This window comes from Pseudorca crassidens, chromosome 3, assembly GCF_039906515.1.
Source record: "Pseudorca crassidens isolate mPseCra1 chromosome 3, mPseCra1.hap1, whole genome shotgun sequence".
Lineage (NCBI taxonomy): Eukaryota > Metazoa > Chordata > Mammalia > Artiodactyla > Delphinidae > Pseudorca > Pseudorca crassidens.
Window position 1 is genome coordinate 165389344 of NC_090298.1, and position 20694 is coordinate 165410037.

The following is a 20694-nucleotide window of genomic DNA, read 5'->3' on the forward strand; positions in this document are numbered from 1 at the left end:
GGCCTGGGTTTAACCCAAGTTGTATCTGGGGACATCTGTGCAGGAAGATGAGGTCAGATTTTCCCCTGGGCAGTTCACCAGGCCCGGAGTGAGCAGGGGAGAAAAGCATGGCTCTGCCCAATTTCTGCCCAGCACCTGGGGACAAGGTGATCCCCCCCCCCCACGAAGCCCCTCAGTCTCCCAACTCAAAGCCTCTTCTCGGAGCCTTTTAGAATTTTTCATAAGTACATTAATACAATAGTAGTATTCACTCATAAAAAGAAATGAAGTCCTGCTGCCTGCTATACAACCTGGAAGAACCTCAAAACATTATGCTAAGTGAAAGAAGTCTGGTGCAAAAGGCCACATATTGTATGATTCCATTTATATGATGTATCCAGAATAGAGAAATCCATAGAGACAGAGTGCAGATCAGTGGTTGCCTCGGGCTGGGGGATGGCGATGGGGAACAACTGTTTAATGGGTGTGGGGTTTCCTTTTGGGGTGTTGAAAATGTTTTGAAACTAGATAGAGGTGGTGGTTGAATACCATTGTGAATGTCCTCAATCCTACTGAATTGTTCCTTTAAGAGAATTAATTTTATGTTACGTGACTATCACGTAACATAAAATTAGTCACGTAATTTTACGTTACGTGACTATCACCTCCATTTTTTTTTTTTTTTTTTTTGGCTGCGCTGCGCAGCCTGCAGGATCTCAGTTCCCTAATCAGGGATTGAGCCCAGGCCACTGCGGTGAAAGCGCTGAGTCCGGACTTCCCTGGTGGCACGGTGGTTAACATCCGCCTACCAACGCAGGGGAAATGGGTTCAAGCCCTGATCCAGGAAGATGCCACATGCCTCGGAGCAACTAAGCCCATGCGCCACAACTACTGAGCCTGCGCTCTAGAGCCCACGAGCCACAACTACTGAGTCCACGTGCCACAACTACAGAAGCCCGCGTACCTAGAGCCCGTGCTCTGTGACAAGAGAAGCTACTGCAATGAAGAGTAGCCCCCGCTGGCCGCCACTACAGAAAGCCCACACACAGCAATGAAGACCCAACACAGCCAAAAATAAATTAACAAATAAATTTGTTAAAAAAAACGAAAAGAAAAGCTCTGAGTCCTAACCACTAGACCACCAGGGAACTCCCTCAATTAAAAAAAAAAAAAAAGGAAGTACAGTAAGCTAGGCCTTTGCTCATGCTGATTCCTCTTCCAGGAACACCCTTCCCTCTGCCTTCATGTTATTCTGACCTCAGCTCACTTCACCTCCACAAAGAGCCTTTGCCTGCTCTTGGATCTAAGATGGTCCCCAGGACTTCCCTGGTGGCGCAGTGGTTAAGAATCTGCCTGCCAATGCAGGGGACACAGGTTCGATCCCTGGTCCGGGAAGATCCCACATGCCATGGAGCAATTAAGCCCATGTGCCACAAAGACTGAGCCTGCGCTCTAGGGCCCGTGAGCCACAACTACTGAGCCTGCGTGCTGCAACTACTGAAGCCTGCGCACCTAGAGCCTGTGCTCCGTAACAAGAGAAGCCACCGCAAGGAGAATCCCGCACACCACAACGAAGAGTAGCCCCCGCTCGCCGCAATTAGAGAAAGCCCCCGCACAGCAACGAAGACCCAATGCAGCCAAAAATCAATATATAACTAAATAAAAATTTAAAAATAAATAAATAATAAAAAAATATAAATAAAGTGGTCCCCATTCCGGGAATTCCCTGGTGGTCCAGTGCACACTTTCACTGCCAAGGGCGCAGGTTCAATCCCTGGTTGGGGCCCACAAGCTGCGCGGCCAAAAAATATAAAATAAAATAAATTCCCCATTCACTCCCGTAACACAACATTATATTTTATTTGTTTATAGTACATGTCACTATGTGGAATTCTCTTAATAACTTGTGTATGGTTTTTTTTTTTGTCCCCCGCAAAAATGTGAGCGTCTTATGGGCAGAGGACCATGGTGTTCCCATTTTCAGATGAGGAAATGGAGGTTCAGGGAAGTTTAGAAACTGAAAGTCGCCCTGCCACCTGTCTCCTCTGAAATCCATGCTCCTGGCACTGCAGCCAGAGATTTGAAGCTCAGATACTGTGAAAGGCCAGGCTGGCAATAGAAATGTCCAAAGCCTCCTGGTGGCGTGGCCTGGGAGCATATGTCTTCTCGAGGACCTCTCAGGCTGTAAAATTACCTTTTTGTTCCTTCTCCCTCAGTTTAAAATAGATTCAATCATGTATTTAAATCGGCATGGATTTGTGGACATTTATTTTATTCTTTGGGTTATAATCCAATTCTATCGCTATTTATTTTGTTCAAATTGTTCCAGCTTTGGCCAGTGGGAGTTCTTTCAGACTGGCTCTGGTGTCTTTTTGGCATTTTTTTTTTTTAAAGCACTCTGTCTAGAAGATGCTTCAGGGTCCTTGTGCAGTTTCTCTGCCCCAGCCCTAGAAGTGGTCGTTTCTCCAAGAAGCCCTGGTTCCTCATACTGGAAAATGGTATTTAGAAACCAAGATCTGGGTGCTGAGTGTACTCATTGCTACTGGGGTGTCATTGCTCTGAGCCCTCGGCAGACAGAGCTGGGAAATGTGTGTGTACTAACCCGTGTGTACACTCATATCCATATTTACTTTCATATCTAACTGTTAAAATAAACACTTCATAATGGTAACCCCATCCAGCACCACACTGCTTATTTGTAACTTCATTCTCCAACAGTATGAAAACTGGTTGTCAGTATCTACAACATATGTACTTATTTGTTCAGTGCTAGTACACAGCAGTTCCAAAATTAACCCGTACCCCTGTGAGAAACAAATATACCGACCAGACTAGCGTTTCTGTACAGTTCAGACAGATGTTTGAATGGGAAACCTTTGAGCCAAGCAACCGAATCTTGAGGTTGTGAGCCGGAGTTGGCCCTTCAACCTCCAGTTTGAGACAACCCCCCACCATCCCCCCCACCCCACCCCGCCGAAACCATGAATGCTCTGGTCTCTGGCTGTGCACCTCCCTGCAGCCACATTCATGCCTCAGGACTGGTCAGAGGGAGATGGAGAGGGGGGGAATGGGAAGTCCTGCTGCAGCCCTCTGACTCTGGATGGGTGGAGGTGTGAGGGTACTGTGGGAGGCATTTTGCTCTTTCAGAGATGAGGATACAGCTCAGTGAGAGTGGGCACAGATTGGGTGGGGCGGCCCCTATGGGTGAGGGCCCTGGCAGCAGAACCTGCCAGGCAGGTGTGCCGGCCCAGACATGCATCAGGCAGCGGGCTGTGGCAGGAGCTCGGAGGCCAGGGGTGCCCTTCCCCTGGGAAAGAGACCAGGCATGGCTGGGGGGCAGGGGGTGGAGGCAGGTTGGGGTGCTAGTGGTGCCTGGGGTTGATGGGGCCTGAGTTGAACCCCTTCCTAATTCCTCCTCTGGGATACAGTGGTGACCAATAGCACCTGAGCTAACATTGACTGAACTCTCACCTGTGTCTCACAGCTCTGTTCCACTCCTTCCTCCTCAACAGCATCCCTCGGAGTGGGAACTGTCGTTATCCATTTTACAAAAGAGGCCGCCAACGCTCAGAGTGGGTGTCACTTGCCCAGAGTCCTAGATTACAAAGTAGCTGAGCCCAGCTCCACACTCCAAGCTCTTAACCTTTACTCAGTGACTGGGCAGAGGGACAGACAGGGTCCCTGGCTTCCTGGAGCTGGGAGTCTAGGGCAGAGACCCACAGTATGCCAGATGAATAAGTAAACATTCAAGGTAATTTCAGATGGTGCCAACTGCTGTGTGAGCTTGGGGAGGAGGGGGACGCAGCAGGGAAGGCCTTTCTGTGGAGGTGACCGGCTGGAAGGGCTGGAAGAAGGATGTTCCAGGCAGGCTGATCCCCAGGTGCCAAGGTCTTGAAGTGTGTGAGGAACTGGGGGGAAGTCAGTGGGGCTGGAAGGGAGTATGACGGAGGAATAGCAGAGATGTTTCCAGAGATGGAAAGACTGTGCAAGGCCTTGTGGGTTTTGAAGGCCTTGTAGTTGGGGTTTGGACTTGAACTCTGAGCCACAAATGGAGCCATGGGAGGGTCTAGAGCAGGAGAGGGCTGTGATCTTGTGGGATCTTGTGTACGAGGTGGCATGAGTTGGGGGTGCTGGGCCTGAGACCCGTGGCAGGAAGAGCCCCCCCTCCACCCTGCGGGGCCCGTGGGAGGTGAGATCGCCGCCTGGGAGGTGAGAAGCAGCCACTTTCCCACCCTGGGGTGTGGCTTCCCCTTTGCAGAATGGGGTCATTTATGGATCACATGATGTGTGCCAGGCATGGCCCCGCCGCGTCTGGGGAATCTTCAGGGCTCATCCCAGCGGGCTTGGTCGCGGGAGGCTGTGGAGCTCTGGCACCCAAACCTTAAGGCGCCCCCCCTTCGTGGGCCCCACTGGCTGCGCTGTCCCTGTGTGGGACCTGTCGGAGCAGGCAGGGGTGGTTGTATTTGGAGCCACAGAGATTCCCTAAGAGGCTACACGGGGATGCGACCCGCCCTGGGTGTCCCACGCGGTCCCTCCCCTGGGGGCACCCTTCCGATCCATCCCCAACCTCTGGCTCATGGTCCCTGGGACGCCCTCACCCCACCCGTGACCCGCAAAGCCTGAGGCAGCAGGTGCAAAGGGCACAGTCCTGGTGAAGGTCGTGGCAGCCAGGCCCAGCCCCCCTTCCCGGCTGTGGCCTCTGGTAGGAGGGAGCTTCCCAGCCTGGAGGCTCCTGGGAACTGGGGGTGTGGGCTGCGGGGCCAGCTGGGACTGGCCCGTCGGAGGAGCGGAGGCCTGGGAGAGACGTGGGAGAGGCACAGAGAAAGGCGGAGAAGCGACTGAGAGAGACACACAGAGACGGGGAGAAACAGAGACGGAGAGACCCTGAGAGAACAGAAGAGAGATACACAGAGAGAAAGTGAGGGAGACAGTCATTCATTCATTCACTCAGCGGCTGCTTACTGGGCACAGGCTGTGTCCAGGCAGTGCCCACGACAGAACGCAAATTCCTACCCCTGTGGGGCTGACTGGTGGGGACACAGTCCAGAAACATGACAACCGAGTAAATCACGTTGTCGGGAGTGATAAGGGTGAGAGAGACGGGGTGGGGGAAGCGGGAGAACCAGGGGGACTTACGAGCCAGATTCTCCTTATCTGGGGAGGAAAAGGTTCCCACCAGAATCTTGACCGCGCCTGCCCCTCCCCCACTCGCCCCAGACGGGGGGTGGGAGCGGGGAAATGGGGTGGGGCCTGAGCCCGGAGGCCGACGGGACCTAGCTGCTGGGGGGAGGGGATTGAGGCTACCGCTGCCGAAGACCCCTCCTAACCTGGGTTGCCAGGGTCCCTCCGCCGGTGGGACGTCCTTGGGGTGCAGCCCAGGAGGTTCAGTTGGAAGGTAGGTGGAATACAGGGAGGGACCAGTGCCCAGAGGACAGAGAGGACCCCTTTACTTCGGTGGGCGGGGGGAGAGGCTGAAGAACCCTCCCCTTCTCATGTCTCCGGGTCCTCCCACCGCGACGGAGCGTCCCTAGGAGAGAAGCCCAGGCCCGGAGGGGGAAGCTGAGGGCTCGCCTGTGCCAGTCGCCACCAGGGCGCGTTCCGGTGCCGCGGCGGGTGGCACAGGCTGGCAGACACGGGCTGGGAGCCCGGGCCCCAAGGGGAGGGGGCAACTGCTTGCGACCGCCGGCACTCGGCCTTGCGGGCCCGCCCCCTCGCCTGTCAGCTCCAGTCCCGCCCCCCGAACAGAGGCAGCTCACTCAGCTCCAGGCCGCTCGACTGCTGAGCGCACAACACCTGGGCACAGGGGTGAGTGTACAGCACCGGGTCCTTTCGCGCGCGGGGCTCGGCCTGGCCCAGAGGGTGTTGCCCTTGTCACTACCCTTGTCCCCTTGCTTGGGTTCCTCGGCCTTTCCCGAAGGCCTCGCGGGAGAGGAAAACCGGCGACTTCGGGACTGGATGCGGGACCCGGGATGGGGGTGTTTGTGGGGCGCCCGGAATCCCCTGGCCTCGCTCCCTCCCAGCCACGCCACTGCAAGTTTCACTACCTCACTCGTGCCTCCAGGCAAGACGAGGCGAGGCGGGCGGTGCACAGGGTGTGAGCCTCTGTGCAGTGTTCCCAGCAGGGCGAATGTAACCTGTATCTGCGTGTATCTGATGCCCCCTTCCCCCACAGCGTGGCTGAGTCCGTGACTCCCTGTGAGTCCGTATTTGCGCCTGGTTCCCTGTGCAGCTGAAGCTGTCTGGGGTGCATTTGTTTCTGCCATGTCCAACTAAGTCCGTTCCCCTCCCTAGGCCTTGGTTTTCTCATCTGTTAACTGGGACTCCCGTGATCGTGTAACTGTTTCTGCGTGGATGTGTTTGTGTGGGAGCGTGAAAACCTTTGTGCCTGCTTCTGTGCAGGGTACTTTGAGCGTCAGCGTCCTCGTCTGTAAATTGGGGACGAGGGGATGATAGCACGCAGTCACAGGTGGGAGGTATTATTATACTTTAATGACATATATGCCCTTCTGCAAGAGTCTGTGAGATGCGGATCCTGTCTGCTGCCCTCAGGCTCTGTCGCTGCAAAATGCGTGGATGGGCTCAACTTTCTCCCTGGGGTTTTGTGGCGGATGAAGGGGGGTTCGCAGAAAAAAGCCCTGTGTGCAGCGAGGTGTGAAGATTGTGGGGCTCTGGGTTCCAGGCTGGGTGTGGGTGGAGTTTGTGAAATTGTGGCCTGTGAGACTAGGCAGAAGATCCCGTCTGCGTGTGGCGGAATTTGTGCCTCTTTGCCTGTGTCTCCCTGTCCGTGTGTGAATGGGCATTCGTGTTTCCCTGATGGGGTGTAACTGGGCATTTTGCCCTAGTTTGTGACTATCTGTGCACATGTCCTTGTCGGCGTGTCACTGTATTTGTGTGTCCCTTTCTCTGTGTGGCTGTTGCTGTCTGTTTATGATTAATATGCCTCTGGACATCCCTGCTTGTGTGTGAATTATTAGTGTACCTTTCCTGTGGGACTTGTGTTACCCTGTCCCCTTGTGATGTCATTTGTGTGTCTTTGTGTCGGCCTGTCTCCATGGACACCCCCCTGCCATCCCAAACTCCCTCTGGGCCCCGTAGTGCGTGTGGGGTAGGGAGTAGGGGGTTAGGGCCCCCTTCGCAGGTGAGGCCCCGCCCGTGCCCGCCTCCGCAGGCCGCGGGGATGGTGCGCGCCAGGCCTGACATTGCACCCAACCTCTCTGCAGTCTTGGGGCGGGCAGCCCATGGAGCCGGGGCTGCTGCGGCCAGCGCCAGTGAGCGAGGTCATCGTCCTGCACTACAACTACACCGGGAAGCTCCGCGGTGCGCGCTACCAGCCCGGCGCGGGGCTGCGCGCCGACGCCGTCGTGTGCCTGGCCGTGTGCGCGCTCATCGTACTCGAGAACTTGGCCGTGCTGATCGTGCTCGGACGCCACCCGCGCTTCCATGCGCCCATGTTCCTGCTCCTGGGTAGCCTCACGCTGTCCGACCTGTTGGCGGGCGCCGCCTATGCAGCCAACATCCTGTTGTCGGGGCCTCTCACGCTGCGCCTGTCGCCCGCGCTCTGGTTCGCTCGTGAGGGTGGCGTCTTCGTGGCGCTCGCCGCGTCCGTGCTGAGCCTCTTGGCCATCGCGCTCGAGCGCCTCCTCACCATGGAGCGCCGGGGACCCGGACCCGCTCCCGCAGCTCGTCGGGGGCGCACGCTGGCGCTGGCGGCCGCGGCCTGGGGCGTGTCGCTGCTCCTCGGGCTACTGCCCGCGCTCGGCTGGAATTGTCTCGGCCATCTGGACGCCTGCTCCACGGTCCTGCCGCTCTATGCTAAGGCCTACGTGCTCTTCTGCGTGCTCGCCTTTGTTGGCATCCTGGCTGCCATCTGCGCACTCTACGCGCGGATCTACTGCCAAGTGCGCTCCAAAGCGCGGCGCCTGGGGGCCCACCCCGGGACTGGCGAGGGCGCCTCGACCCGCGCACGCCACACGCCGCGCTCGTTGGCTCTGTTGCGCACGCTCAGCGTGGTGCTCCTGGCCTTCGTGGCTTGTTGGGGACCACTCTTCCTGCTGCTCTTGCTGGACGTGGCGTGCCCGGCGCGCGCCTGCCCTGTGCTCCTGCAGGCGGACCCCTTCCTGGGCCTGGCCATGGCCAACTCGCTTCTGAACCCCATCATCTACACGTTCACCAACCGCGACATGCGCCAAGCGCTCCTGCGCCTTCTCTGCTGCGGCCGCCGCTGGTGCAGCCTAGGCCCGGGTGCCTCCCAGCCGTCGGGGAGCCCCCCTGGGGCTTCGGGCGGCCTGCAGCGCTGGCTGCCTCCTGGCCTGGATGGCAGCTCCAGCCACTCCGAGCGCTCGTCACCCCAGCGGGACAGGCTGGACACCAGCGGCTCGACAGGCAACCCTGGCGCGCTCACAGCCGCCTGGACCCTGGTACCCCCTCCAGCCGCAGACTGACGCCCTTTGGTCCGCCACTGGCCTCCCTAAGAGCTCTTTCGCAGACTTTCTTGCTAAATTAAGGAATTTATAGGAAAAGCAGCTGAAGATGGTGGAGGCAGAAAAGACGCAGGAGAATGTATTTTATTGCCGCTAAACCCCACAGCAATGAACAAAACAGACAAAAATCCCTTCCCTTGTGGGATGGATGTTCTGGTGGCGGACATAGACAACGGAATGAAGAGGTATGGAGATAATTCCAGTGACAATACAGTGATGCGATGGTGGTCAGGGGATGCCTCTCTGCAGAGGTGGTAACGTGTGACGTGAGATGGACGGTCCCGGGAACTTCTGAAGGAAGATCATTTCAGGGTGGGGCTGCAAAGGCCCTGAGCCTAGAATATGCCTGTGTGTTCTCTGAAAAGCACATATGTCAATGTGGCTGGAGCGGAGGATGGAGAGGGAGAGTGGGAGGAAACAAAGGCAGGGGAATAATGGGACAGATGGGGCAGGGACTTATGAGCCCAGGGGAGGACTTTCTTTTGCTCTGAGTGAAGTGGGTTCATGGAGCGTTCTAGGAAGAGGAGGGACTTAATCTGGCTCACGTGTTTACAGATGCCTCTGGTCTCTGTGGAGGGTGAAGCTAGGAGAACAAGGTGATGGTGACTGCACTGGCCTAGGGGAGTGATGAGAAGGAATCAGACCGTGTGGATTCTCCATGGATTTGGGAGGTATTGGACAGAATTCCGGAGGAAACTGGGTGTGGGGGAGAAAGGAGTCAAGGACAGCTCTTCACTCGAGAGGAGACACCAAAGACAGGGCACCCTAAAATTTTACTCTAGGAGACTCAGCCAATTCCTATCTGAAGCAAGATTTCTTTGAATGTGGTGTCAGATCCTTCATAAAGAATAAAAATACAATCGAATAATAAAAGTGATTACAGTTTATTGTGCCTGGATAGTCGCCCCATAGTGCTAGGCCCAGGACAGGCCTTTTTCTCACCCTTACCGCAACCTTTCAAGGTAGGTTTCCTCACCCCCATTTGACAGATGAGGAAACTCCAAGAACAAAGTACCTTGTCCCAGTGTCTGAGCCAGGATACAAGACCAGGTGGTCCAGGCTCCAAGGTCCGAGGAGGCGCAGGCTTGATGTCTGGTCCCTCTGGAGGGGTCTGTTAAGGCCAAGCAGACACTCCCTCCTTCAAGGGTCTACATTTTCGTCCAGGGGCGATCCTAGGGCCCCGTTTGTGCCCATAAAAGGCTCCAGGAGCGGAGGCCGCGTCTGCCAGCTGTCGCTGGCCCCCAGGTGTCCCCAGGCGTATTCCTAACCTCTGTGCGGAGGGGCTGGCGGGAGAGGGGTGGGGTGGGTGTGGGGAAAGGATTGGGGGCTTCGGGCTCAGATTGCGGCACGCCACCTGCCGGGAAACATCGGAACTGCAGGCAGCCGTAAGTAAAGATCGCGGTGTGTTTTGGGGCGTGGAGCGGGGGCTGACCCCTGCAGACCGTACGCACGGGGAAACAACCTACTTCCTGGAACACAAACACACTCAAACCTGGGGTCGCCTCCCAGGGCACTTCGAGAACTGGACCCAATCTCCCACCTGGCCTGGTTCCCCTATCCCCAGGCTCCTGTTATCTTCCGGGGCAACCTGAGACACCCCACCCCATTGTTCAGTTGTGTGATAGTGTGATGGCAGACGAGTTATTCACTTGTTCACATCTTACAAAATTCAAAAAGCACCAGTTCCCCCTCCTGGATGCATACACTATTGGGAAACTTCCAGAGCTATTCTGTGGATAAATGAGCTGAAAGGTAAATACACCTCTCTCGTTTTACACGTTAGCACTGCTCTCCACCTTGCTTTGATCACTTAATAGTATATCTTGGAAATTGTTGCACATCTAGATTTTGTACTGTGTTAATTGGCTCTGGCTGCCATAACAAATACCATAGTCTAGGTGGCTTCAACAGCCAAAATTTATTTCTCACAGTTCTGGAGGCTGGAAGTCCAAGATCAAGGTGTCAGCATGGTTGGGTTCTGGTGAGTGCTCTCTTCCTGGCTTGTAGACAGCTGCCTTCTGCTGTGTCCTCACATGGTGGAGAAAGAGAAGCAAGCTCTCTGGTGTCTCCTCTGATAAGGGCACTCATGCCATCACGAGGGCCCCACCCTCAAGTCCTCATCTAAACCTAATTACCTTCCTAAATCCCCATCTCCAAATACCATCACCTTGGGGGTTAGGGCTTCAAAATATGATGATGGGGGGGGGCACAATTCAGTCCATAGTACTTTTTTCTTTTTTTCCACATTAAAAAAAATCGAAGTAAACATGTCTTGCTTCTTTTCACTGGCTGCATGGTATTTCACAGCATAGACATACCACCACTTATACCAGGGCCCTAGGGAGGGACACGTGTTGAGTCCAACACCTTGCCTTTATACACAGTGTGGCAATAAACATCTGTGTACATACATCCTCCTGCACCCGTGCCAGTGTACCTTGGATAAATTTCTACATGTGGCACTGCTGGGTCACAGGTCTTGTAGATGTTATTTTGAGATACTGGAGGTTTCTTTCGGCCTGTGGAGGAGGGTGCGGGTTTCCTCACAGTCTCAGTCACTCCCTGTACAGTATTTGCCGGCTATGCTATTGCGCCCCCTCTGGAGCTACCCAGAACTGCAGCTTCACGCAACTGGAATGGGAGGAGCAGGGAGGAACCCCACTCCAGCCTCGGACACCGGATTAATCCCAGACCCTGAGCAGGGAGGCTGAATCTTCCAGGTTCACCCCGGAAGCGGGTGGAATCCTTTCTTAGACCAACATCTGTTCAGCCTAGTGTTTCATATAGATGGACTCTTTTAAAAAAAACTTAAATACATTTACTTAAAAACTAACTTTATATCACAAACAGCATAAATGGCAAATCAGTATCACTTGCCATGAAAAATAACAATCCATATTTATTGGGCCCTAGCGTTCTCCTTTAGTTCTCCCGATAACCTAGCAGGTATTAACATTTTACAGGGAGGAAACTGAAGCATGGAGAGGTTAAATTATGGGCCCACCAGCACAGAGCTAGAGAGTGGCAAAGCAGTTGTTCGAATGCCCGCCCGCGAGCTCCACGCGCCTCCAGACTGGAGATAAAAAATAAAGACAATGCAAATCCAAGTAGGTAGACAATTCTGGCTGGATCCTGCGGCCGCCTTAATGTGAGGCCTGCACTGTGTGGAGTTAAAGGGAGAACAGGTCGTGGAGAGCAGACCTGCGCTGACACGACGAAACCCGGCGGATGGAAGGGGCTGCGAAGGAAGGACGGGCCGGGTGGGCTTGGCCATGCGCCCTCGCCCGACGCCCCATTCCTCGCTCATGGGCGCTGGGCACCTGCGGGAAGGGCGGGGAATCGCGACTCCTTCCCCGCTGCGCCCTCTCCCTGCCTCCTTCCTGGGCGTCCCGAGGCTGCCCCCCATTCGACGGCCGCAATCCCGCAGGCCCCGCCGCCCCAAAGCCGAGGCCCCCCAGACGGCGGAAGCTCCCGCGGGACCCTGACAGTGAAGGTTAGGCTGGAGTCTCGCCCGACCGGGCCACGGCCCCTCGGGCTTCCCGGAAGCTCGGTGCGCGGGTGGCACCACCGTACCCGGAGCCACCGCCGCGCCCCTGGCATCCCCACCCCTCCTCGAGAGCAGCGGAGGCTACGCAGAGACGCAGGTGAGCGCGCCGGCGGCGGCAGCGGCGGGGTGGGGTGTCCACTGATCCCTGGTGCGGGGAAGCGCTGGGCCTCGAACCTGGGGCTCATTCTCCGCGGCTCCGACCACGCGGCTGGGTGCGCTGCGGTCCTTGGCCCCGCCGCAATGACCGGCGCTGTGGTCGCCGCGCTGGGGCTGCGCAACAGGGCGACAGCTAGCGTGGGCGGGTGAGGGGAGCGGCCCTGCCGCGGGAGGCCTGGGGCCGCGGGGACTTTTATTCTGACACGGCCGGCGCCCGGCTCTGCTTAGTCATGGTGACCTGCGCGCGTTCTGCGCCTCCCCCCTGCGCACTGCGATGGAGGCGTCCGGGCCTGGGCGACGGAGGCGGAGCCCGAGCGCGGCCATGGCGGGGTGAGTGGGGCGGCCAGCGCCCGGGCTGAGGGCGCCACGGGCCGTGAGCGCCCTGCGGCCGTGCCCGGGGGCCAGAGAACCGGGAGATGCGGGACCGGTCTCGGGGTTCCCGCGGCTCCGCGGAGGGCCAGGAGGGCGCGGCTCGAGTCCTATCCTTTTGTTGGACGGCGCGACTCGCGGGGTGGCCCGGGAGCGACGCAAGCCGAGCGAGAGGCCCTGGGAGCGCCGCTCGGACGGAGGCCCGGGGACCCCGGGGAGTTGGGGGGCTTGGTTTGCGCCCTGGGGATGGCAGTGGAGAGGCCGCGGCGGGGTCACTTCCTCCCTTCTCCAGGCCTTGGCGGCTCAGGCGGGACATGCGCAGTCCCCCACTTACCGCTTCTTGGGGGGAAGTGCCCGGTGCCCAGGGGGCACCGTTGATCTATTGGCCAAAGACCGAGAGGCAGGCCTGGGTCTCGGCTGGGGAGAGGCGGCCAAGCGGCATCCAGGGCCCGGTGGAGGAGGGTGCTCTGGCAGGGACAGTGGAGTGGGCAGTCAGCCAGCCACAGCTTACTGACCTCTGCGGGGTGCCAGGCCCCAGGCAGGATGCAGGGGAGGCACATGAGAGGATGGGCATAACCCTGACCTACACAGGTCTACCTGCTCTCTGAAGCCTGGGGCTCAGGGCCAGAGGAACAGGCCATCCTTCAACAAGCAAGCAAAGGAGCTCCTTTCCATTCTTGACAAGTGCTGTCATGGAAATAAAACAGGGAGGAGGTGACTCTGAGTCGAGCCCAGAGAAAGATAAGATGAAGAACCCAGGGAGCCTCTTGCAGACCCCCCCCCCCACGCCACTCCCCACAGGACTTTTCAAAACATAACTCATGCCCTGGCCCTCCAGACTCCACAGGGTTCACCGAAAGCCTCCCTTCATTAGTCAGTCTCTCTCATTACACTCCTCCCTGATTCTCTAGATTGTCTCTCATCATTCTGCCTCTGAGCCTTTGCACTTGCTGTTCCCTCTGCCTGGAAAACTAACTCCCACCTCCAGCTTCTTCATACGTTCACCCTTCTGGTCTCAGCTCCAACAGAGGCCTGGACTACCTGATTTAAAAAAAACTGCCCTCATATGACACTGTCCCAATGCTGTTGTCATTTTCTTTATAACCCCAGTTTCTGCTCCAGTCTTGCTTATTTTACTTATGGCCCTTCCCTCCCCAGTGTCAGCACCAGCGGGGCACAGTGCATTTCTGTCTTGGTCACTGCTGTGTCCCCGGTGCCTAGAACAGTGCCTGGCATACAGTAGGTGCTCAATAAATGTTGGTGAGGTGAATGAAGGAATGAGTTGGACATGTCCTAGGAAGGGAGGGGCCACCAGAGAGCTGGAACAGAATGAGCAAAGGGAAGAGGTGGACAGGAGCTGACTGTGAAGGGCTTTGCAAGCCATTGAAGAATTTGGTTTTATTCTTCATGCCACGGAGTTGTAGGGGGATTCTGAGCAGGGGAGGGACACCATCTGATCTATGATTTAGGCTGGACCCTCGGGCTGGTGAGGCCATGGGGCAGTTAGGGAGTGCAAATGCACACTGCTTCACCTGTGCTTAGGAAGGAAAACTGGGCTAGGGGTTACTTTATCTTAGAAAAGAAGGCCTGGCCCCAGGCCCTCCCCCCAGCCCTGTGCTCTCCCTCCTCCAGGCCCCTGAGTGCCAGTGGTGGTGTTGTCCCTTGTCACCTGGAACCCCATGCAGCTGGAACCCGGGCCTAGTGGGGCTGGGGCCCACACCCAATTCCTCCCCCTGAGGTCACAGCGCCCTGAGGGGGCAGGGGACACGGTGATGTACGCCTCCACCGAGTGCAAGGCCGAGGTGACGCCCTCCCAGCACGGCAACCGCACCTTTAGCTACACCCTGGAGGATCACACCAAGCAGGCCTTCGGCATCATGAACGAACTGCGGCTCAGCCAGCAGCTGTGTGATGTCACGCTGCAGGTCAAGTACCAGGACGCACCAGCCGCCCAGTTCATGGCCCACAAGGTGGTGCTGGCCTCATCCAGCCCCGTCTTCAAGGCCATGTTCACCAATGGGCTGCGGGAGCAGGGCATGGAGGTGGTGTCCATTGAGGGCATCCACCCCAAGGTCATGGAGCGCCTCATTGAGTTCGCCTACACGGCCTCCATCTCCATGGGTGAGAAGTGTGTGCTCCACGTCATGAACGGTGCCGTCATGTACCAGATTGACAGCGTGGTCCGCGCCTGCAGCGACTTCCTGGTGCAGCAGCTGGATCCCAGCAACGCCATTGGCATCGCCAACTTCGCCGAGCAGATCGGCTGTACTGAGCTGCACCAGCGTGCCCGAGAGTACATCTACATGCACTTTGGGGAGGTGAGCAAGGGGAGGGGACGTGGAGCCAGGGCTTGGGAGCAGCATCAGAAGGACCAGGGAACAGACAGGTGGTCATCACTGTCTCCCCTTAAGATGTGAAGGGTCAAGGCAAGGAGCTGGAGAAACATGGGGTTCTGGTTTCCTAGTCTACATATCTGGGGCAACTCTGGGAAACAGCGAGGAAAGTGAGGCCTTCACGGGTTTCTGGGCCCCCTGGTCTCTCTGGGGTCAAAGGTGGGGATAGGGTGCAGTGAATATGTTGGCAGTTCCATCCTGGTGTGCTGAGCAGGGCCTGACCTTTCAGTCAGTCCGCCATTATTTATTGAACACCCATGGCGTGCTGTTGACTGCAAGTATGACCCTTACACATGTTTTCTTTGGTCCACGGAGTGTTGTCCTTGCACTATTCTTTGTTTCGTTTTCGTTTTTAAGTGGAGGAAGTTGTGAATAGAGAAAATAAGTGCTTGTTTAGCACTTGCTGTGGGCCAGCCCCTGTTCTAAGTGATTTTCATCCTTTAAGTCACTGAATCTTCCCAGCTCTCCTGAGAGGAGGTATGCTTTGGAGTGCCTTCTTGGAAGTTTTCAAAGTCATCCTCCAGTGGCTGGGACCAGCTGCGGTGGACACTACCCTGATCCCCACTCCTCTTCTTCTCTACCACCTTGGGGGTTGTCCAGATGCTCCAAGAAGCTCTGGCATTAGTCCTAAGGCCTGTGGCTTCCAGGAGGGTGGTCCAAGCGCAAGGCTCTCCCACTGACCTGCACAGCATTGGTTTCAAGGGATTGCATGGGCTTGGGGGTACCAGAAAATTGGGAACCCGCTTATGTGGGGTGACTGAAATTATTTATATAGACCAGTGCCTGGCAAGAAATATTTACCCCAGGAGTAGCCCTGCTATGAGATAGCTACTAATTTAATCCCCTTTTTATAGAGGAAGAAAACCAAGACCTGGAATGTTTCAGATCTTTGCCCAGAGTCTCACAGTTAGAAAGTAGTAGGCTGAAATTGCAACTCAGGCTGTTTTCTTCGAGCCTGAACTTTTTTTTCTTTCTAGAATATTCTATTGCTATTGCCTTTGTAGTCTGTCTGTTATTTTGAAAAGTAATTTCCTTAAAAGGGTAACGTTCAAATACAAAATCATACAAAAACGTACACGGTACATCGTGTCCTTGCCCATTTACCTGAGTACTTGTGTACTACACGCTTGGCTCACGTAATGTAACTCATTTGATCCTCACACACTGTGAGGTTCATACTATTCACATCCCCATTTCACACCTGAGGAAGCTGAGGTCGTCAGAGGCAGGTTGAGTGACTTGTCCAAGGTCATAGCACTGTTGAAGGGCGGGCTGGGGGGGTGGGGAGGTGGAGAGAGACATGGAAGTCAGCCCGTCACACAAATGCCCTCTGCAGGTGGCCAAGCAAGAGGAGTTCTTCAACCTGTCCCACTGCCAGCTGGTGACCCTCATCAGCCGGGACGATCTGAACGTGCGCTGCGAGTCTGAGGTCTTCCACGCCTGTATCAACTGGGTCAAGTACGACTGCGAGCAGCGGCGCTTCTACGTGCAGGCGCTGCTGCGGGCTGTGCGCTGCCACTCGCTCACCCCCCACTTCCTGCAGATGCAGCTGCAGAAGTGTGAGATCCTGCAGTCGGACTCCCGCTGCAAGGACTACCTGGTGAAGATCTTCCAGGAGCTCACCCTGCACAAGCCCACACAGGTGATGCCCTGCCGGGCGCCCAAGGTGGGCCGGCTCATCTACACGGCCGGTGGTTACTTCCGCCAGTCACTCAGCTACTTGGAGGCCTACAACCCCAGCGATGGCACCTGGCTCCGGTTGGCGGACCTGCAGGTGCCAAGGAGCGGGCTGGCGGGCTGTGTGGTAGGTGGGCTGCTGTATGCCGTGGGTGGTCGGAACAACTCCCCCGATGGCAACACCGACTCCAGCGCCCTGGACTGCTACAACCCCATGACCAACCAGTGGTCGCCCTGCGCCTCCATGAGCGTACCTCGAAACCGAATCGGGGTTGGGGTCATCGATGGGCACATCTATGCTGTCGGCGGCTCCCATGGCTGTATCCACCACAACAGTGTGGAGAGGTGAGTGGCGGCGTCTGGAGGGGTGGGCTCCAAGGGTTCCACTGCTGACGGGTCCCAAGCCATTGGGATCTGGGGGTTCCCCCTGTTGTTGAGTGCTTTTCTCTGTGCCTTGGCTTCAGGGAGTGGAAGCCTCAAGGTGAAGCTAAACTCCTGGGAGATTTATGGTCGTGACCTTGGATGCTGGGTCTGGGCCTGGCAACTGTTTACAGGGCCACCACAAATGCACACAGCAACTTTATGCAGCTTTGGAAAAAGTTCCATCAGTTTGAAATTGTTGTAATATGCTAATTTTGTTAAAACGTGACACCTCACTGCCATCTGTCCACAAATTGTTGTAATAAAACATATGTATGAGGCCTGCTATGTGGTAGGTCCCCCCTCAGATGTGGTGCCCTTGTGCAGTACACAGTTTGCACAACTGTGCATGGTGACCCTGTGTTTAGAGGCCAAGTATTTTGGGCTTTTGACTCTCCTATAGCCTCGTCCTCTGCCTTCTTGTTTTCCAGAGGTGTGAGCCAGAATACAGTTCTCACCTGGAACTTGTTAAAACAAACTCCCCGGCCCACGACAGGGGATGCTGGAGATCTGGCATTGGTGGGTTTGGAGTGAGGCTGGGGAGTAGGAATTTTAAACAAACACCCCAGAGGCTTCTAATGTACACGGTCTGTGAATAGGATGATGAGATGATGCATCGCCCTCAACAGGCCACTTTCGAGAAGAAAAGGGGCCCTATGAATTATTCCAGGAGCACAGGCCTGAACTGGAAGTGCCTGGGCCAACTGGGACATATGGTTACTCCGTCGTTGAGCATCATACTTTGAGAAGAACCATGCCAGGGGGTAGCCTAGTTGTTCGGACTGGGGTTCTGGTGTCCAAGAGAGCTGGATCAAACCCCAGGTCTGCCACTTCCTGGGTGACCCTGAGTATGCCATCTCACCTCTCTGTGCCTCTGTCTTGTCATCTGTGAGGTGGGGGACAATAGCGAGGACTCCTTTCCCCACTAGGCTGTGTGGGGCTTTGGTGAGATAATACACATAACACTCAACACAGGCAGTGGTATGATGGAGCCATTGGGGTCCAACAGATGTGCATGTGACCTTGAGCAGATGGTGGCTGTGAACCTCAGTTTCCTCATCTGGAAAATGGATCTACTGATAACTTGTGTTTTGGGGAATCCTTGTGAGAATTAAAGAGTTCAAGTGCCTAAAGACATAGCAGAATATCAGTGGGGGTTAGTGTTCCAGGTCAACTGTGGTTGCTGCTGTCATTGTTATTATGTCGTTGCAGGTATGAGCCAGAGCGGGATGAGTGGCACTTGGTGGCCCCAATGCTGACACGAAGGATCGGGGTGGGAGTGGCTGTCCTCAACCGTCTACTCTACGCGGTCGGGGGCTTTGACGGGACGAACCGCCTTAACTCAGCCGAGTGTTACTACCCAGAGAGAAACGAGTGGCGAATGATCACACCCATGAACACCATCCGAAGTGGGGCAGGTGCGCAGGGGCTGCAGGGAGGGGAGAGAAGAGGAACACCTTCCCACCCCTGGGCGTGAAACTCGGCCAGGCCTCCTGTTTCAGCCTTAAACCCCGTGGCACACACAGGAGAGCTAGATTCTGATAGAGTCCATGCTCTTCTCTCCCGGCTTTGTTTCTAAAGGGTCACTCGGGAGAGGGGAGAAGGGGGAGGGGAGGGTCCCCCCGCCCAAGAAGGTGGTGGCTGAGGCCTGCAAGGCCAGGCCCCGGAGTCACCCTCTCTGTGTGGTACCACTTAGGAGTCTGCGTCCTGCACAACTGCATCTATGCTGCGGGGGGCTACGATGGTCAGGACCAGCTGAACAGCGTGGAACGCTACGACGTGGAGACAGAAACGTGGACTTTCGTAGCCCCCATGAAGCATCGGCGAAGCGCTCTGGGAATTACTGTGCACCAGGGAAGAATCTATGTTCTCGGTGAGGCCCTGGTGGTGGGGGCCTGGGTGGAGAAGCCTACCTAACCCCATCTTTTAGGGGCAGGCTCCAGTCCTGGCAGGAAGGCATCTTGTGGTTTCTTCTCCTCTTTTTCCCCCGCCCTCGGAGGGAGCAACCATCCCTTCTGCTCTCCCTGCAGGAGGCTACGACGGTCACACGTTCTTGGACAGCGTGGAGTGTTACGACCCAGACACGGACACCTGGAGCGAGGTGACCTGCATGACATCTGGCCGGAGTGGAGTTGGCGTCGCTGTCACCATGGAACCCTGCCGGAAGCAGATTGACCAGCAGAACTGTACCTGTTGAGCCACTTTTGTTTCTTGGGCAAAAAAATGTTCCAATCCAGAGTACTGTCGTCTTTGTACAAAAACAGGGACAAAAGAAAAGGCTACAGAGCAAATGCTTGTCCTCCAGGATGGGAGGCTGGGATGCCTCAGTGTTAAAATGACAACTCGAAAGAAAAGGCCAGAATGGGAACCCGTGAGCCCATCAGAGTAGTCCCAGGAATGTCCAAGAGAGCCTGCCCGGGAGGTGGGTGCGGGAAGGGCAGGCCCCCCGGGGAGAGGCCCCTACACCTGCTACCCCGAGACCAGGCCTGGGTCCCACACCAGCAGCCACCACCTCCCTTTGGGATGAAAGCAGGTGCCGAGGACAGGCTGGTTTTTGTTCCCTGCATCTTCGTGATTGGTTCTTGGAGGCCTGGGAACGAGCCAACTGAGGCCTCAGGGGCTGAGGCCCCTCCAGAGGTGTGGACCCCGGGGATGGGCCTGTACATAGAAACCATTGGGTATCACTGCCCTGGACAGTCATTTTGTTGATAAGTAACCCTGTAACTTTCCATTGAAAATAAAGAACAAACTAACTAGTGTCTTCCACCCGGGCTCTCAGCTGGAGGTCTTGAGCCAGTGGGACGGAAAGGACTCTTCTCCTGAAATGCACTCAAGTCTTCGAGTTAGGGCTTGGATTTGAAACCAGTTTGTTATCTCGGCCCATTGAATTTTGATATGTAGGTTATCTTTCTCCCCATGGGCAAGCCACACAGGGCTCACTTTGTCTGTCACTTTTAGCTGCTTTGCAGACAGTGACCCAACTCCTTGACTCATCTCCTAGGGCTCCCTGAGGTTAATTGCACATGCGAACGGTTTATATTTTAAGGAGGACTATCCCCGGCACGCCTTCCAAATTCCGTGAAAGTCCATCCGTCATCTTTATACACTTCAATAATGTAGACCGAGCCTTTTATTTTATTTAGGTGTCTGGGACAAAGGGGTTCTTGAGAATTTTCTTCAGGCAAAGGGTTCAACAGCCTGGTTCCTTCTGAACTATATGTGTGAACGGAGTACGTGGCCTGGATCTTTTCTGCGAGTCAGCTCTGTTCGTGCTGGGGGAGTGGAGAAAAGAAGAATGAAGTATGGTCTCAACTATTGGGGATTTCACAGGTTCTTCCAAACAGCTTAGAGGAAACATTTGATTCCTTCCCTGCCAGGAGCAACAAGAGAAGCCACCACAATGAGAAGCCCGCGCACTGCAATGAAGAGTAGCCCCCGCTCGTGGCAGCTAGAGAGAGCCCGCACGCAGCAATGAAGACCTAACACAGCCAGAAAAAATAAATAAATTTATTAAAAAATACTAATATCAATAAAAATAATATATTAAAAAAAGTATCCAGTTGGGGAGAAAACAATTTTTATATTAGGTCTCTCTGTTCATGAATTTGGTATATCCATCTATTTAGTAAAGACTTTGCTGTCCTTCAGGAAAGCTTTATAATTTCTCCACAAA

At 55.6% G+C, this 20694-nt stretch overlaps 2 protein-coding genes and 1 long non-coding RNA gene across 7 annotated transcripts; 2 read left to right on the forward strand and 1 right to left on the reverse strand.

Moving 5' to 3' along the window:
• Positions 1-4701: 4701 nt before the first annotated feature.
• On the forward strand, positions 4702-9192 carry S1PR5 (sphingosine-1-phosphate receptor 5). Of its 3 annotated transcripts, XM_067733781.1 has the most exons (3): positions 4703-5374; positions 5702-5784; positions 7200-9192. In XM_067733781.1, exon 3 carries the CDS (start codon positions 7218-7220, stop codon positions 8418-8420), a length of 1203 nt encoding a protein of 400 aa, XP_067589882.1. In that variant the 5' UTR covers positions 4703-5374; positions 5702-5784; positions 7200-7217; the 3' UTR covers positions 8421-9192. The 3 variants fall into 3 exon arrangements, with proteins under 3 accessions (XP_067589883.1, XP_067589882.1, XP_067589881.1); XM_067733782.1 differs by lacking the exon at positions 5702-5784 and having other exon boundaries at positions 4702-5374; XM_067733780.1 differs by having other exon boundaries at positions 4703-5784.
• Positions 9193-11332: 2140 nt separating this feature from the next.
• Positions 11333-12364, reverse strand: LOC137222472 (uncharacterized). The gene is made up of 2 exons (XR_010942461.1): positions 12181-12364; positions 11333-11619 (listed from the first exon to the last, which is right to left on the reverse strand). It is a non-coding gene; the product is annotated as an uncharacterized lncRNA (long non-coding RNA).
• KEAP1 (kelch like ECH associated protein 1) lies at positions 11871-19787 on the forward strand. Of its 3 annotated transcripts, none has more exons than XM_067733779.1 (6): positions 11871-12103; positions 14164-14849; positions 16261-16946; positions 18234-18439; positions 18718-18894; positions 19052-19787. In XM_067733779.1, exons 2-6 carry the CDS (start codon positions 14211-14213, stop codon positions 19216-19218), a joined length of 1875 nt encoding a protein of 624 aa, XP_067589880.1. In that variant the 5' UTR covers positions 11871-12103; positions 14164-14210; the 3' UTR covers positions 19219-19787. The 3 variants fall into 3 exon arrangements, with proteins under 3 accessions (XP_067589880.1, XP_067589878.1, XP_067589879.1); XM_067733777.1 differs by lacking the exon at positions 11871-12103 and adding an exon at positions 12345-12492; XM_067733778.1 differs by lacking the exon at positions 11871-12103 and having other exon boundaries at positions 12499-14849.
• Positions 19788-20694: the final 907 nt, after the last annotated feature.